At 40.0% G+C, this 16,373-nt stretch overlaps 1 protein-coding gene across 2 annotated transcripts in view; it reads left to right on the top strand.

Moving 5' to 3' along the window:
* Window positions 1-16,373, top strand: part of LOC108274940 (polycomb group RING finger protein 3) — a 78,292-nt gene that overhangs the window by 37,700 nt on the left and 24,219 nt on the right. The window contains exons 7-10 of one of the 2 annotated variants that reach the window (XM_017485374.3): window positions 39-121; window positions 5,072-5,209; window positions 7,264-7,344; window positions 8,939-14,421. In XM_017485374.3, the coding sequence (XP_017340863.1) occupies window positions 39-121; window positions 5,072-5,209; window positions 7,264-7,344; window positions 8,939-8,986 (350 nt within the window). In that variant the 3' untranslated portion in view covers window positions 8,987-14,421. Of the gene's footprint in view, window positions 1-38; window positions 122-5,071; window positions 5,210-7,263; window positions 7,345-8,938; window positions 14,422-16,373 lie in introns of those variants that run through there. The other variant, XM_053685913.1, reaches the window with a different exon arrangement.

Consider the following 16,373-nt stretch of genomic DNA (forward strand, 5'->3'; position numbering starts at 1 on the left):
TAATAATCAGTTCGATGTATTTTTGTTCCTAAAACCAGGCGAAGTAAAATCCGAGGACGCAGCGAAGGAGGGCGATGAGAAACCAGAAGAGGACAATGATTATCATCGTAGTGATGAGCAGGTAAGGACATGCGTTGTTGTTGTTGTTAATAATTCCATGTACAGGTGAGCTATACTGTAACTAAGTACCAGTGCTGAATTTGGTTATGCTTATTGCAAGGTTAACAAGAATAACACATGGAGCTAGATATAGTACAGTTGTCACCTTATAGTAATGAGGCATTTTGAAAACCACTATAGGTTGCATGCTGTTCTGCAGTTTGGATGTTTTTTTACATCATTTCGTGGCTTCATGGGTTTCTTCCGGGTTCTTTGAAACACAAAAACTTGTCACTAGCTGGATTGGCTACAGTACATTTCCCTTATGTGTGTGCGTGTGTGTGTGTGTGTGTGTGTGTCCTATGATGGTGCCCTGTAATGGACTGTTGTCCCATCCAAGGTGGATATGCTCCGTGATATCCGGGATATGCTCCTGAGCAGGATGAAGCGGTTACTGAAGATGAATGAAGGAATACAGTGGAGGAATACGCTTTAGAGCAATAGAAACGTGGTTTGGAATGTAGTCATGTGACCTAGATTTATTTTTCTGACAGATTATACAGCACTGGAGCGTTCAACAGTGTCCGAGAACGTTCAGTCTCGTCAAACGGGAGTCCCATCTGCTCGGCTGCTTTATGTCTTTTCACATAAACGCGTACGCAGTTTAAATCAGAGCTTGAAGCTTGACCGTTGTTGCTACTTTTGTTGGTGTTCAGCGGTAGGCTCTGTTCACGAAGCATGCCTATGTGACAGACCGAGTTATTCTCTAGCAAAGGTGAGGAGTTTCATGTCACAGCAGGCCTTTCCAAAACTCATTTTTCCCCCCGCAGGTCATTGAGGCATTACTGTTGTTATCATTTCTGTTCCACTTGTATCTGTGTGCAACACTATAAAAGACCAAAAAAAAAAGGATTTCCTTTACCGTTTTGCAGCTTTGTTGAACTGCTCTTGTGGAGCTTGTGTACTTCACTGATGCTGCCAGGAGGCTATTTGGTATTCCACCCCATCCCCTCTTCAGCCTATCACACTGCTTAATAATGCAGGAAGTGGAGATTGGGACTGCGAGTCTCATTTTCAGACTCTTTACTGTCCCTCGAAGGGCAGCGTCTGAGATGGCCTCACACTGCTTGTGTATAGAATACAGAGCAGGATTTCTGTTAGGCTGTGTGCTTACTTTTGCACTTTCCACCTTTTCTTTGGATGGATGCCCATGGATACTGAATGCCATTTCTAGTGTGCAGTGCAAAATAAAGTGCTGTTATTAACAAAAATAGTTGGATTCAGCAGTGTGAGATGCTGTTTATCATGGCTTTTGTGTGTGTGTGTGTGTGTGTGTGTGTGTGTGTAGATGAGTGCAGGCTCCTAAACATTCTGCATTGCATAAATTCATAAATTTGAAAGATATGCAGATATGTGATAACCCTGGCACTCTGTGTGTGTGTGTGTGTGTGTGTGTGTGTGAGTGCATGTGTGTGCGTGCCAAGTGAGTGTTTTTTTTTTTGTTTGTTTGGAGTTTTGCTGAATTCACAGTTGGCTAGTGTAGTGTGTGACTCGGCCAAAGGGAGAGAGAGAGCATTTGGAGGATAGAGAGCAGTGAAAAAGTGCACCTATCTCTATGGATTGAGGATTAGTTGTGTGTGTGTGTGTGTGTGTGTGTGTGTGTGTGTGTGCATTGGTGACATTTGGTTCGAGTTGCCAGCTCAAGGTCACAGAGCAGGAGGGGGTGTAACACACAGACAAAATGGTATAGAAAAGTACTTAATGAGGAGTACTTTGTGTTTGAATCGCTGTTGGACGTTTCCTCTCTTTGCATTTATATTTACATTTACAGCTTTTGATTTACACAAGCGCTCTACGGTCTCCATGGAAAACATATATTTACATTTACAGCATTTTGGCAAATGCCCTTATCCAGAGCGACTTACACATTTATCTCATTCATACAACTGAGTAGTTGAGAGTTAAGGGCCTTGCTCAAGGGCCCGGCAGTGCTGGGAATAAAACTCACGGCCTTGCAAAGTCTTAACCACTGAGCTACCACTACTTTATCCTAATTCTAGTACAAAAAGGTCAGGATTGAATACTATCACTAAAAACCTGGTTGAGAGCATTTAGTAAGAGTTAGTACAGCAGCAAGAACACATTTTTATTTATTTATTTATTTTCCCCGTGACATTTGTCCTCAATGAGTGACTGAGTCCCGTTGCCGGAACTTGCTTACGGAAGCAGTCTAGCTAGCTGAAATTTAGCTACCCTTTAGCTCGCAAGCAGTAAGTGATAACAGGGACATTCTGTTTCATACACGCATCTGCTGCATTGTTTGATCTTGGGATAGTTGGAGAGAGTTGTAAACTTGCCCAACTCCAATTCGTTTGTGTCCTTCCTTCAAATATTATTGAACCTGATAAAGCGTGTTAAATCAAGGAGTACGGGAGTGTACTGTGGCATTAATGCATGTAGCTATACACCGGCCGTATTTATCTCGTTATGTCGTTTACGCACGTGAATGTGTGTTCTGTGTTTATCTATCTATCTATCTATCTATCTATTTATATAGCTATCCATCTATCTAATGTTAGTCACATTTCAACGTGGATAACATTTGCTAGCATCAGCGAATGATTTGTATGTAGCTGAAACACAGGGCATTGCCAAAATGTCTTGCACATCTCAAGGGCTTCTAATGAAATGCCGTCGACACTTGTGTGGCAAATGCTAAAGAGCCGATGGCGATCTAATCTTGTTTTTATTAAAAGATTAAAGTTGATTAGTTTTCCACAAAACATGTTGCACATATTAATATTTGTCTTATTACTATAGATGAAGTATTTGAGGTGATTCCAGTTTTGTGTTGTAAAGTGAAACATAGGGGTAAACCATGTGGGTCAAAACAGCAAAGGAACCCCCCGCCTCGCCCCGCCCCGCCCCCAGAAAATTACAAATGTAATGATCTCTCCAGACACGATGGCTTGGTGCTTTTCAAGTGCTTCCGGGGGTTTCCTCTGGGTACTCCGGTTTCTTCCCCCTGTCCAAAGACATGCGTTGTAGGATGATTGACATTTCTAAATCGTCCGTAGTGTGTGAATGGGCGCGTGAGGGTGTGTGATTGTGCCCTGCGGTGGGTTGGCACTCTGTCCAGTGTATCCCCTGCCATGTGCTAGGCTCCAGGCTCCCTGCGATCCTGTGTAAGATAAGTGACATAGAAGATGGATGGATGTATGGATGGATGTTCTCCCCATGTCTGCATGGGTTTCCTCCAGGTTCTCTGGTTTCCTCCCACCTCCAAAAACCATGCATGTAGGAGAATAGGTTATGCTAAAATTACCCTTAGGTGTGAATGTGTGTGATGAACTAGCATCCCATTCAGGGTGTATTTTGCCTCACACACAGTACTACCAGGATAGGCTCTGAATCCACCAGACCAGAATAAAGCAGTTACTGAAGATGAATGAATGAATGAATGATATTCTTCAGAAGATGCTACAGAGATTAGTTTTATTTTTATTCTGACTTTAGTATTTTTTTTAAACATTTGATGGTGTAATTATAAGGCAGAAAATGTAAGGCAGCACTTTCTAACCTCATTTCTCCTTTAATTTGCATTTTCTTTTTAAACACTTTACGAGACAACAGAGTGGCGGCAGTTGAACTGTGTCATGTACTTATGCAGTTAATAAATGTCTGTAAAACGAACAGCCTCTTGAAAAAGAAACCTACATCTCATCTCTGAGCTGTATACTGTTTGTTATTGGGTTTTTTTCCCCCCTCTGTAAACAACAGTACGGTTCGCTACAACAGTGCACATGTCGGATGCCTTTGATACTCTGGGCTATGGTAATTAGAAGACACCATGGAAGCTTTTTTGTTTTTCTTGCTGCAGTTAGACGTGTGCACAGAGTCTCTCTCGCTTTCATCTGGAGGTGTAATTGGCTTGAGCTCGAACTACATTAGTCATTTGTGTCACTATTTGGGTCGATTATAACTGGCCCACCGCCCGCCTATGCGGTAATGACCCAGTAATGATACACACATGCGCTCATATACACGGAGTCATATTTCAGTTTGTGTCGCACTACTGACACGGGTCCCTGCTGTTTGACTCTGGCCTGTTGGTTTTAGCGCTCGCTCTTTTGGCTGGCTGCTACGTTCATCCACACAGTTTTCATCAGGGATTACAGCACTACTCTCTCTGTCTCACACACACACACACACACACATACACATCTGACTGCATTTATGGATTCTAAACACACCTCCATCTGAAGGGCAAGCTGTGTGTTGGTGTGTCTTTGCTCTGTGTGTCCATGGGGCTTCTTAGACACCGGAGCTCCATCCTTCTTCATTAGCATTGGCTGTTGGAGAAACTGAGCCCAATTTGAGCTGGGCCTAAATCTGGGCCATCACTCACCCACACACACACACACACACACACACACACACACACACACACTCGCTGAAACTGCAGCCAGGCTCAGAACAATGACTGAGCTCCCACGGCGTCTGGTCTTTTTTTGTGGCGTTGTTTGGGAAGTTGCGTATTATCAAATAGTATTGAATAGTCTCACTGCTTGAGTGTGCTACCTGACATCTCATTGGTCATAGGAACACACTGGCTGCTAGGAGTGCTTACATGACTTTTCTCTCCTCAGTTTTCCTTCTTTTTAATCACGTACCATGAGTCATGTTGGTGTAGTGAACCTGGTTCGATCTTGAGCTCAGGTTACTGTCTGTGTGGGGTTTTGCATACTTGGAGATGGATGGTGCCATGTGATGATGAACAGGCATCCCATCCAGGGTGTATTCCTGCCTCATTCCCAGTGTTCCCACTATAGGCTCCATATCCACTGCAGCCTCGAACTGGATAAAGTGATGAATGACTGAAAGCCTGCGTTTTCTTCTGTCACTGTTCTCTCTTAATAAGATACCCCCCTCTCTCTCTCTCTCTCTCTCTCTCCCTCTCTCTCACTCTCAGGTGAGCATCTGTCTGGAATGTAACAGCAGTAAGCTCCGTGGACTCAAGCGGAAGTGGATCCGCTGCTCGGCCCAGGCTACCGTTCTTCATCTTAAAAAATTCATCGCCAAGAAGCTCAACTTGACATCTTTCAACGAGGTCAGTCCAGACAGAACCGTTACATGCCATGGATTTGTCTCTCTATCTCTGTAATGCAGTGGCCACCAATCAGCTGCCTTCCTTGAACCAACTGATATTACAAAATCTTTTGCTTATTTTGGACACTCGACACTTCTAAGATAATGATAATGAGTCTTTATTGATCACATATACATATGCACAGTGAAATTCTTTTCTTCACATACCCCAGCATGTCAGGAAGCTGGGGTCAGAGCGCAGGGTCAGCCATGGTACAGCGCCCCTAGAGCAGAGAGAGTTAACGGCCTAACTCATGGGCCCAACAGTGGCAGCTTGGCAGTGCTGGGGCTTGAACCCCCGACCTTCCGATCAGTAACCCAGAGCATTAACCACCAAGCTAACCGATCCAACAGGAGTGATCCCTCAGATGAAGCACTTTATAGCGGACTTTATTTCACAAGTTTATTTCCACCCCGAAACCAAGCAAACGCCGTGATATTCGGAGGAGCTTGCAATTTTTCAAAATTACCGCAGATTTTCTGCAGAAATTGGCCAAAACGCTCCGTGTGACATCATCACAGTGCTGTCAAAGCCTTCTTTGATTCACGAGCGTCTAACATGATTACAGCTAAAAGGTCTCATTCACCAACACATCACTGCAAATATCACCAATTTAAGTAGTTTCCCCCCCAAAAAAAAGCACAAAAAAAACCTCAACAAGTTGTGTCGCAATTTAAAAAAAAAAAAAAAAAAGACGGCGCAAAATCACGCTTTTAGTCGCAACCATCACAAATAAAGCTCCCTGAAATCCTGTACAGACTGATCAGCATCAACCTTCTCTACAGAGCTGCATTTTTTTAAAGCAGGGGTTCTGTGATTTTAAGTTGAATCCGAATTGTAGCAGTGAAATTGTGTATATATATCTCTTGGGATCTGTCTCCTCTCTATGTCACTCCCTCTTATTGAGTCACAGTGCAGCATATCAGAGCTCGTTCACCCTGCCATGCTTCCCCTTCAAGTTTTTCCTGCTGTATTTTCAGTGTGGCAGAATCTCTTGTAATATCATTTGCTTTCCATCAAGCATTGCTCCGCCTGTCAGGAGCTTTGCAGCATGATTTTAACGGCCAACTTTGGAACACGGCTAATCATTATCTCTCTTCACCCGTTTTCCTCGTCGGGGGGAAAAAAAAAAAGTCTGTGGGTGGGCTTCTGCCACCCGGCTCCGTCTGAGCCTCGCTTGCCACAATATAGCTGTCAGATGTCTTTTGTTCTCTACTGAGCATGTAGTCACTGGCGCTGGCAATCATAATGAACGCTCAAAATAGCACAAGCTGGTGCTACAATTTTCCAACCGCACAAAGGACCAAAGAAAGTTAATGAAACAATAGTGAATAAAGGCCACTAAGCTTTCATGATCGCTGTTATGTTTTCAGCCGTTCCTTTGAGCGAAACGATACATTGATAGTCGTGTCTACCGCTGTAATGGTGAAAATCAGGGCATCCTTCTGGTTACTGGCTCCAGGGGGTGCTGTGGTTATACCTCACCTCGATGTTTCCCCAGCCTGGGTCATACACGCTCATAACTGTATTGCACACATACACACAATGGATGTGTTTCGTCTCCGCTGTATTCCCATATTGGAGCATAAATACCCAAAAGCCTTGTACAAGCTTTTGTTTTAACACAAGATTCAAATACTACAGAGGATTCCCTGTGGAACATTTTTTTTTTTGTACTCAATCCGTTTGCCCAAATCCTTTAAGACTACTTGTGGATTTCTGATTTCACGTGTTTTCACTTTTTTTTTTTCTAGTAGTGTGTGCCGACTGATGATGATCAGTCTGGGATTTTCTTTTTCATTCTGAAACTCATGTGTCCTCCTTTTGGAATCCAGTATTAATGCAGGAGTCATGCAACCATTCCTCGAGTCTCTAGCTTCTCAGGTTATATGTGTAGTTTGTATAATATGATCCGGCACGAGGCTCATTTGTAGTCAGCTACACTCAGAGCTCCTGGGTGCTTGTTGCGCTGTGCTTTGCTTACTGGCCAGCTTTCGTGTGTGTTCTGTTTGCAGCTGGACATTTTATGCAATGAAGAAATCCTAGGCAAGGACCATACGCTCAAATTTGTGGTGGTGACGAGGTGGAGATTCAAGGTAAATATTTTCGGTCCCACTTTAAGCTTGAGGTATTGTCTCGTTATTGAGATGAAAAAGAGCATGTTCATGAGTGCAGGAGTGTTAGTGGATTATCATCATTTCTACTTTTTTTTTTTTTTTTTTTTTTTTTTTTTTAAATTACACATCACTGTTGAATTCTCTAATCTGATTGGCCAGGTTGTTTAGAGGATTTATTTTCTATAACAGCATCTCTGACAGTTATTCTGGGTCTAATTCAATTTGCAGGTTTAATTCACTCGTACTGGTAGCTTATTGTTTCTATAGTAACAGCTGGACACTCTAAATGATCTCAATCTAATAATACCCAATTTAAAAACCATGTTGTTATTTAAGAAAGACTAATGTATTATCTTTGATATGGTGACACGTTCTATACGGACATTTTATGAAACATTTTTAAGAGGAATAAGGGTTGGTATGTTTTCCACCACGGGAGAGTCTTTAGGAAAGACGACATTGCGCTTTCTGGTTTCTCAGTACCATGACAAGCTGCGTTTTTTTTCATAGTAACTTCAAAAGAGAGAGAAAGAGAGGCCCAGGAGAGAACGACTTTTTTTATAGCAACTACAGTGCAACTGATAAATGGAACAAACTTGTTTTTTGGACTTTCCCCTTCATTAAATGTAGCTCCTAGAGATGGCACCAATCTGATGCCCAGGATCAGTACTAGTAAAAAAAAAAAAAAAAATGGTGGATTGGTTATCGGAGAAAAAAATAAAACAATGAAGTAGATCCAATCCTGTAACAACACATTTATTTATTTTTTTTACTGTCAGTGTTTACATATAGAGAAACTTGACTGTATTTTAGGATGGATTTTTATTATATTTATACATTATTATATTTGCACTATGATTGAATTTTGCGTGAAAGCTGAAGTTTTGTACAAGTCAGGTTTTTAGCTGCATTTGTTTATTTGTGTGCATTTTTAAAAATGCTTCAATTAAAAGCAAATTTTAAAGCTTAGTAGTTCTTAAAGAAAAAATAACAGATGGGTTTCTATATCCGCTGATACTCAAAGTATCGGTATCGGAGAAGAAAAAGAGGTATCTCTAGTCACTATAAATGTATACATTGTATGACCTGTTCTTTAATAAGTAAATAAAAAATGGCAGCATTGGCAAACTGCTGTGGTGTAAGAGGAATTATACACTTTAGGATGTGATGTTACTGGAAGTGAAGCAACTTTAAGATTGGTGGGTAATTTCCCATATAAGGACATATGATGTGATGAATGATGGAATGAGCTTTTTGGGTTAATTATCGGTTTGATAGTTGTCTTTAAGGAGTACCCGACGTTTCCTATACAGAATTATCTTCTTCTTCAGAGTAATATATACGTTCCTCCTGCAATCCACTGCCTTAAGCGCTAAGCACATTATAAACACCCACATTGAGCCAACATTCCCCTTTTCCCATGTGCCCTTTCTCTACACTGTAGCTGTAATTGGAGGTATAACCTTTAAAGAGCAATGTCAGAAAAGAAGCTGAAGAATGCCATCAGACGCTGCCCCTATTGACCTTCCACTCTCTTCAATCATACTTGTGTGTGTGTGTGTGTGCTTTCCAGAAATCACCCCTCCTCCTGCATTACAGACCCAAGATGGATTTGCTGTAGTTGGACAGGACGGTTGTTTTGGCCCAGGACTGCGCAGCGCACTATTTATGCAGAGACTATCAACGTCACACACACCAAACACACACCAGTCCCACGAGTCAATCCCGACACGAGCCAGCAAACAACCAATACCAACTCAATTAATGCTACTCTGGTGATTCCGCCAAGCCAAACAGCTGCAGGCGTTCCTTCTACTCATCATCCGCTATGTCCTCGATATGTGAAAGAAAAAAAAAAAACAACGGGAAAAAAAGAGAGAGAGAAAGCATATATTTATACTTTTGTACAGAAGAGAGACACGGACCCAAGACGCTACCGGTGCTCTGTTTACACACCAACAACAAACAAAGGGGTGAAGTTTTTATATCGACGACCATGGCTCACACCTCAGACCTGTGAAGAGCCGCCGCTCAGTGTGTGCACTCCTGAGTGGGGGTCCTGTCACACTGCTCACTGCGGAGAAACTCCTTCACTGCCCACTCACTCGTTCAGGTCTCAACAGTCTCGGGAGCACAGAAAATACAACTATATGACAAAAGACATCGTTCCTAATACGTTTTAGTTGTGAATCGTCTCGGAGCATTTGTTTATTTTGTTTGCTTGTTTGTTTGTTTTTTCCCCTTTATTGCGTTACCGAACGTGGAATTGTGAATAGACAAAATTATGTGTAGTAATTTATGTTCAATTTACAAGTATTGTACATAGACATTGTTACAATGCAAGAGAGATAAAAAGCTGATGGGTGAGATGTAAGAGTGAGCGAGTGCGCGAGTGCGTGAGTGCGAGACAGAGACTGACTGAACGACTGTTCTGAAATGTGGATTTTAAAGGAATGATTCGAGGAAACCAAATTTACACCAGTTTTCCACCTAAACACAGATGAAGATACAGTGATTTGCATAAGTATTCGGCACACCTTGATCCCCCCACCCAAACGTTTCCACATTTTGTAGTGCAACAAGTGAAACTTCCAGTTAGTTAATTTAATTGATTTTAGTTAATAATTCGGCTTATATATCTTCAATCTTATGAGTTATTTTGTGCAGATTAAAGAAGGGAAAATATATATAGTTTCCAAAATTATTTACAAATAAAGAACATAAAAATTTGCATAAGTATTCAGCCCCTGTTTCTGTGAAACCTTTAAATTAGTCACATCATTAGATGTGTGAAATCTGACTATAGATACAGAATGTTAAAGAATATATCAAAATCACTCAGCATCATGAACTCCAAGAAGCTATCAAAACAATGTTCTGGAAAAATCATGTTTTGGTTATTTAAAAAAAAAAAAAAAAAAAAATGAATCCCAAACTTTGACTATCTCACAGAGCTCCATTATTGTAAATATTCAAATAATTTGGCAAACTATATAGATTTTTCCCTTATGGTCAAATATTAATGACTATTTTGTGTAGATTTATGGCGTATACTCCCAATCAAGTCCATTTGAGTTCCAGGTTATAATGCTACAAAATGTGGAGATGGTCCAGGGGAGTGAATACTTCTGCAAGGCAATGCATGTTCAGATTTTTTTTTGATTCAATGCCAAACACATTCTAGTTTTTGGATTATTTTTGAGGTGCAAAATTGGTGTTAATTGTTTTTCTTCCCCCTCTAACATTCTTTTAAACAGTCAGATGTGTGAATATATAGGGACTTAAAGAATATTTGCATAGTGAGATTCCTTAACAGAATGTGTCCTTTATCAGAGGGACATCACCTTCTCTCACTAAACACACAAACCTGTCTTCCCCTTGTGTAGTTAAAGGGGGTGTTTAGTGTCTATGCGTGATAATGGCAGTGATGTAAATTGGAAAGCAGTTTTGAAATGACAAAGTGCTTTTAAACCATTCTCCCAAGTGATTCATTAGCCATCGCAGAGTTATTAATGTCGTCTAATGATGGATAGTTAACTTAAGGCATATTAGTCATGCAAAATATCACACACACTTCAAACGAACAAACTGCCTGCATCTAAAAAGAAAGAAACAGTAGCTTGTATTTGGAGGCAAGCTTTTACTGTTTTAAGTGTGTTAAATACACTATGCGATACATTTCTATTGGGTTTGTGTCTGGACATGGACATGATGCGGCACAGAAACGTAATCTGTAACCTAGCATCCGTCCCTGAGGTTCCCCCACACCACATCCAGTCTTAGAACCATATATGCAATACATAGGCTTTATTATATGTTTAGCAGAAGCGATAAGCATTTAGGTTTCCACAGAAGCTTTAGTAGCCCACTCCTCTACAGAAAGAATGTAATCCATATCCATGTGTTCAGTTCAACTCTTGTGTTTCACGTTTAGTGCCAAAGGCTCAAAAACACCCTTCAGGCTTCATGTTTATTCTGTATGGCAAGCTGTGTGGAAGGCAAAATGCAGAGAGATCGTAAAAGGAAAAAAAAAAAAAATTATTTAATAATCGGAAATTGTCGTTCGTCACCATTCGTGTTTTATCAAATTAACAATTTTTTTCTTATTTTTTATTTATTTAATTTTTATTTATTTTTATTTTTTTAAAGCTGGAGCCCTCTTTTATGACACGTCAATCCATAATATTTCAGACTTTGCAACAGAAGTGCTTATAAGCGAGGTCTAAAGGGCTCTATCAGTACTATCGGTACTGTTTCCTCTCTTTTAAGCTACTCAGTGAAGAAATAATAACAATCAAGTTTTGATATTGAGATTTGATATCTCATTTGTATTAAAAATGTCTCCTTTTTTGGAATAAAAACAAAAAACAACTTGGTAGACAGGGAATGAAGTGGTAAATATGAGGTCTTCTAGCTGCTCGTTCTGTGTGTCTACTTTCACACGGGTAAAAATGCCAAAACCAGCTTGACCAAATCTCATTTTATTTCGTTCTCAAAGTTACTACACATCTAGTTGTGTTAAAGACTACAGTCTCGCGTCAGATCTCTTGCCTGTAATGTGTTTTATCCTTTCACTTTGGATGTGCTTACTTTTATCGATGTCTTATAATGTGAAAGATTTCAGTATGTAATGAAGAAATGTTATGCTTTACTGTTTCTAAAGCACAGGTTCTGCTTAGTTGTATCATGTCCTTATTATTATTATTATTATTTTTTTTTAGGTCTTTTTGACCTAGTCCTGTTGATTTGGTCCATGAGCAATCCACACGCTGTCTCATTTCTGTGTTAATGAATTGTATTACTTACTGGATGAAATCGTGAAACCAGGCCAGCAATTTACCGTGAACAGTCCAAAGTGGAACAAGCACATGCATTATTATTATTATTGTTGTTATTATTATTATTATTATTATTATTATTATTATTCCATGTACTCATTTTATATTAGATGAGTACTGTTCAGGATTAACGGAAAGCGGTCTGGGTGCGTTTCCTCTTACGTCTCAGTTTCTTCGTGGAGAAGGCTGGTGGTGCTGTCGTTCTTTTGAGCTGATAAATGGTGCTAATGTTTTATACACTTTGTTAAAAGACGTATGCTTACTTTCGGTGTGGACGAGCAGTGGATGGTTAAAAAAAAAAAAAAAAAAAAAAAAAAAAAGAGTCTCGCTTTATTTTGTGTCTGGTGCTCTTGGATTTTGTACAAGCTCATTTCTTCAGGCTGTCTGAGGGGAAAAAAAACACAATATGTTCTTTTTCTTTTATTAGTAAAAGCAGAAATATCACGACTGCGCCATCCCCTTGCACGCTCCTAAGAAAAACAGTTTCTGGCAAAGCTTCATTACTTCTAAGCTTTTCCTCAACACAGCTCCACCTGCCTCTTTCAGAGCCCGTTGGTCCGAAGTGCAGAAACGTGTAACTGTTAAGACCGTACAGGCACAAGATGGCTTTTTTTTTTGGTTTTGTTTTGTTTTTAAATTGCATCTGAAAGTGGAAATCTCACACCCGCAGTGCATCTGAGAGAGTGTTAGCTATTCAGGCCTGCATTGAGATGTCAGTGCTACACTTGACAGACAGGCTGTAAGAAGATTATGCGAGTGCTCCTCGAATGCCCGGCACACTGAGGGCTCTGTTTAGAGACCTGGACAGTGCCAAGACATCTCTTTATCTCTCTTGGTACTGGCGTGTGTGGTCTTTTGTTTAGACACTTTCCTCATTGGTGGTTATACTGGATCTGTTAGGTCAGGATTTAGTCCGATATTCCATGAAATGTTTTGTTTTCGATAAAAATAAAAAAAAAGCTCAGCAGTTTCAGGTGTTTTTTTTTTTTTTTTTTTTTTTTTCCTCTTATACCTCTGAATGTTTTCACCTTACATTAAGCTGATCATTAATCCCTCAGCATTTTAAAATAATTGAACAGAGAACCTGATAGCTGAAGGATGGATAATTCTGCATATAGAGGCATTGTAAAGCCCATCACCAGCAAGCCTCTCTGCTAGGACTGCATCCTGAACATATTGCCATGGTTACGCTGGTTGAAGGTGCTAACGATTGGTCAGTGATTGTGGGTTGCCAGGTGTTTCAGTTGCACACATGGCGACACCATCGGTCTTAACAAGGCACCGACCTCTAAACCTTCGAAACCTGGCGTTCTTTTGAAAACTTCTTCCTAATTACATTAATGACAAAATTTTAGGACCAACTTTGATAGTGGCACCTTCCTACGAGCCATAAATACTGTCCAAACTTTGTTTATTTTTCAAATCTTATTTATTTATACTGTAAACAATTGACTCTTTGCAGTAGCCTGTTTTTTGATACGTCATGAGATCTGGTGTCCTTTTGTGCATTCAGTTATTTGTGTGTGTTTGTTTTTTCTTTTGTTGTTTGTTTTTTTTGTTTTTTTTTTCGTTTGATCACAAAAGATGGCTTAAAAAATGATCTTGTTGCATAAAAGCTGTCCTTTCTGTCTTTCTGCATGTAGTTTTACGACTATAATTCCATTGAAATGATGTGTGTGTTATTGCTCTTTGGCTACAACACTCCTGTTGTAATCTGATCAGGTACAACTGCGAGTGTCTCATCTTTACTTGGATGCTTCATTGTGTTTATGAGGAGAAAAAAATGTGCAATATACATCTCTCAGATGGTTCCTGGTTTCAGCTCTAGAAACTCCATTTCTTCTTTTCTGTTTGCATCAGGTGCTCAGGTCACTGAACTATTCCTTTCAGTCCTCATCTCACACACATTCTACGGGTGCCTGTGAGGCTTAGATCACACTAATGTTTCATTCTCATCAACTTTGCTTATTCTTTTGGGGGATAAAACTTTTGGCACTTAATGTGGTGCCATATTTTTTTCTTTTTTTTTTGTGTGTGTGTGTGTGTCTTCATTAACTGTATTATGATTATTTATTGCACATGTAATAAGAATGGTTTCCATGGCTACACTTAAAGGAGTCTGAGTTTAAAACTAGGCTGGAGTTTCTTACAATTTTATGGACGCTTTTGTTGAAAAATTTAAAAGTGTGTATTTCATGAATAAATGCCTTAAAAGAACCATATTGTAGTCTGGGGTTCAATGATTCATCAGGTTCCTACAACTGTGTGGTGGGAGGACAAAAATCTACCATAACACTATGGCATATCTTGTACTGTACATAATATCTTGAGATTTTGATCACTTTTCTGTTCACTGTACACACAACACTGCTTTGACCTGTAGGATTGTTTTGCTTGGCAATTCGGGAAAATGATAACTGCACATGAGCAACCTAATGGCTGAGGCTACTGATTAAGCTAGCTAGACGCTGACTTATAAGTCTTTTATACAGACAAACACATTGTAAGCGAGATAAAACCTTGGGCTGTTATCAATATTTCCTCTCCATTGTGTTGGTATATTATTTAGAAAAGACTGCATGACTTAACTACAGTGTAGTTGCACTAAGCATTGGCCACATGTTGATTTCCAACTTGGTGCTAACAGAAAATTTTTCTTTGTAAGTCGTGAATAGCAGAAGAATGGATTAGGAATATGTTTTATAAACACATTGAACACATGACCCTTTTGGAATGCAGCAGAAGATCTTTATTAGAATTTGAATTAGCAATAGAATTACAGTCAACGCAGCACACGAGACCTTGTTGGAATTATTACTAGATTTAATATCAGGTGATTAAAATGAGACTAAATGTAGGACACATTTTTATTAGAATTTAAATTACTGTTAGAAAAGTTTGTGGACACATGACCAATCACGCCCATATGTGCTAGCTGAACATCCCGTTCCAGATTTAGCTGGTTTAATAGCCTCCACTCTTTTTGCCACTTGATTTTGGAGCATTCAGCCAGAAGAGCATTAGTGAGATCAGTCACTGATGTTGGGGGAGAAGGCTTGGGTTGTAGTCAGTGTTCAGTGGGGTTGACATGTTTTCATGGAGCTAACTTTGCGCACAGTGGCATTGTCGTGCTGGAAGAGGTGTGGACTTCTGAGATCCAGTGAAGGGAAATCTTAATGCTACAGCATACAAAGACATTCTAGACAATTGTGCTTCCAACTTTGTGACAACAGTTTGGGGAAGAACCGCATATGTGATTGTCAGGTTTCTGCATATATTTGGCCATATTGTGCAGTGTATTAGAATGAATAAAACACAAGTCAGGGGCACAGTGGCTTAGCGGTTGCACGTTTGCCTCGCACCTCCAGGGTTGGAGGATTGAATCTTGCCTCTGCCTTGTGTCCACAGAGCTTGCGCTTTCTCCCTGTTTCCTCCAGGTACTCTGGTTTCTTCCCCCAGTCCAAAGACGTGCATTATAAGTTGATTGGCATCTCTACACTGTTTGTAGTGTGTGACTGTGTGTGTGTGATTGTGCCCTGTGATGGGTTGGCACCTTGTCCCAGGTGTCCCCCGCCTTGTGCCCCGAGTTCCCTGGGATAGGCTCCAGGCTCCACCGTGACCTTGTGTAGAATAAGCGGTACAGAAAATGGATGAATAGATAGCACAAGTTCTTGTTCGAATTTGAATTATTAGAATCATTATATAGTGTTTGATTTATTAAAATAAATGTGGCAGATGGGGTGTTTATTAGAATTTTAATTGCAATTAAAATTGTGTAAATTTTGCACTATTGTAATGTATTCAGTAGATAAGTAACACTCTGTTAGCTCCCATGTTACCACTGCTAGTTTTATGGTGTATGTTACAGTCTGACAATCACAAATTCACTTTTTCTGTTGTTGTTTTTATGTTTTTTTTTTGTGTGTGTGTCATTCTTGTATGAAACTGAAAGAGACAGTAAGCTAAAGATGATGGCCGGGATTCATCCTTGAGTCTGAAAAGCATTTCAGTGTCTTTTGCCTCTCAAGATTTATTTAGCTGTTCTCACATTTTAAAAATGATATAGTGGAATTATTTTCAACAAGTAGCAATGTAATAAATATAATTGATATACTATAATGGAAAGTCTTAAAGTTTTCAGTGTCAAATTTCAGAAATGCCATGCTGGTG

The sequence above is a fragment of the Ictalurus punctatus genome, chromosome 14 (assembly GCF_001660625.3).
Source record: "Ictalurus punctatus breed USDA103 chromosome 14, Coco_2.0, whole genome shotgun sequence".
Taxonomy (NCBI): Eukaryota; Metazoa; Chordata; class Actinopteri; order Siluriformes; family Ictaluridae; genus Ictalurus; species Ictalurus punctatus.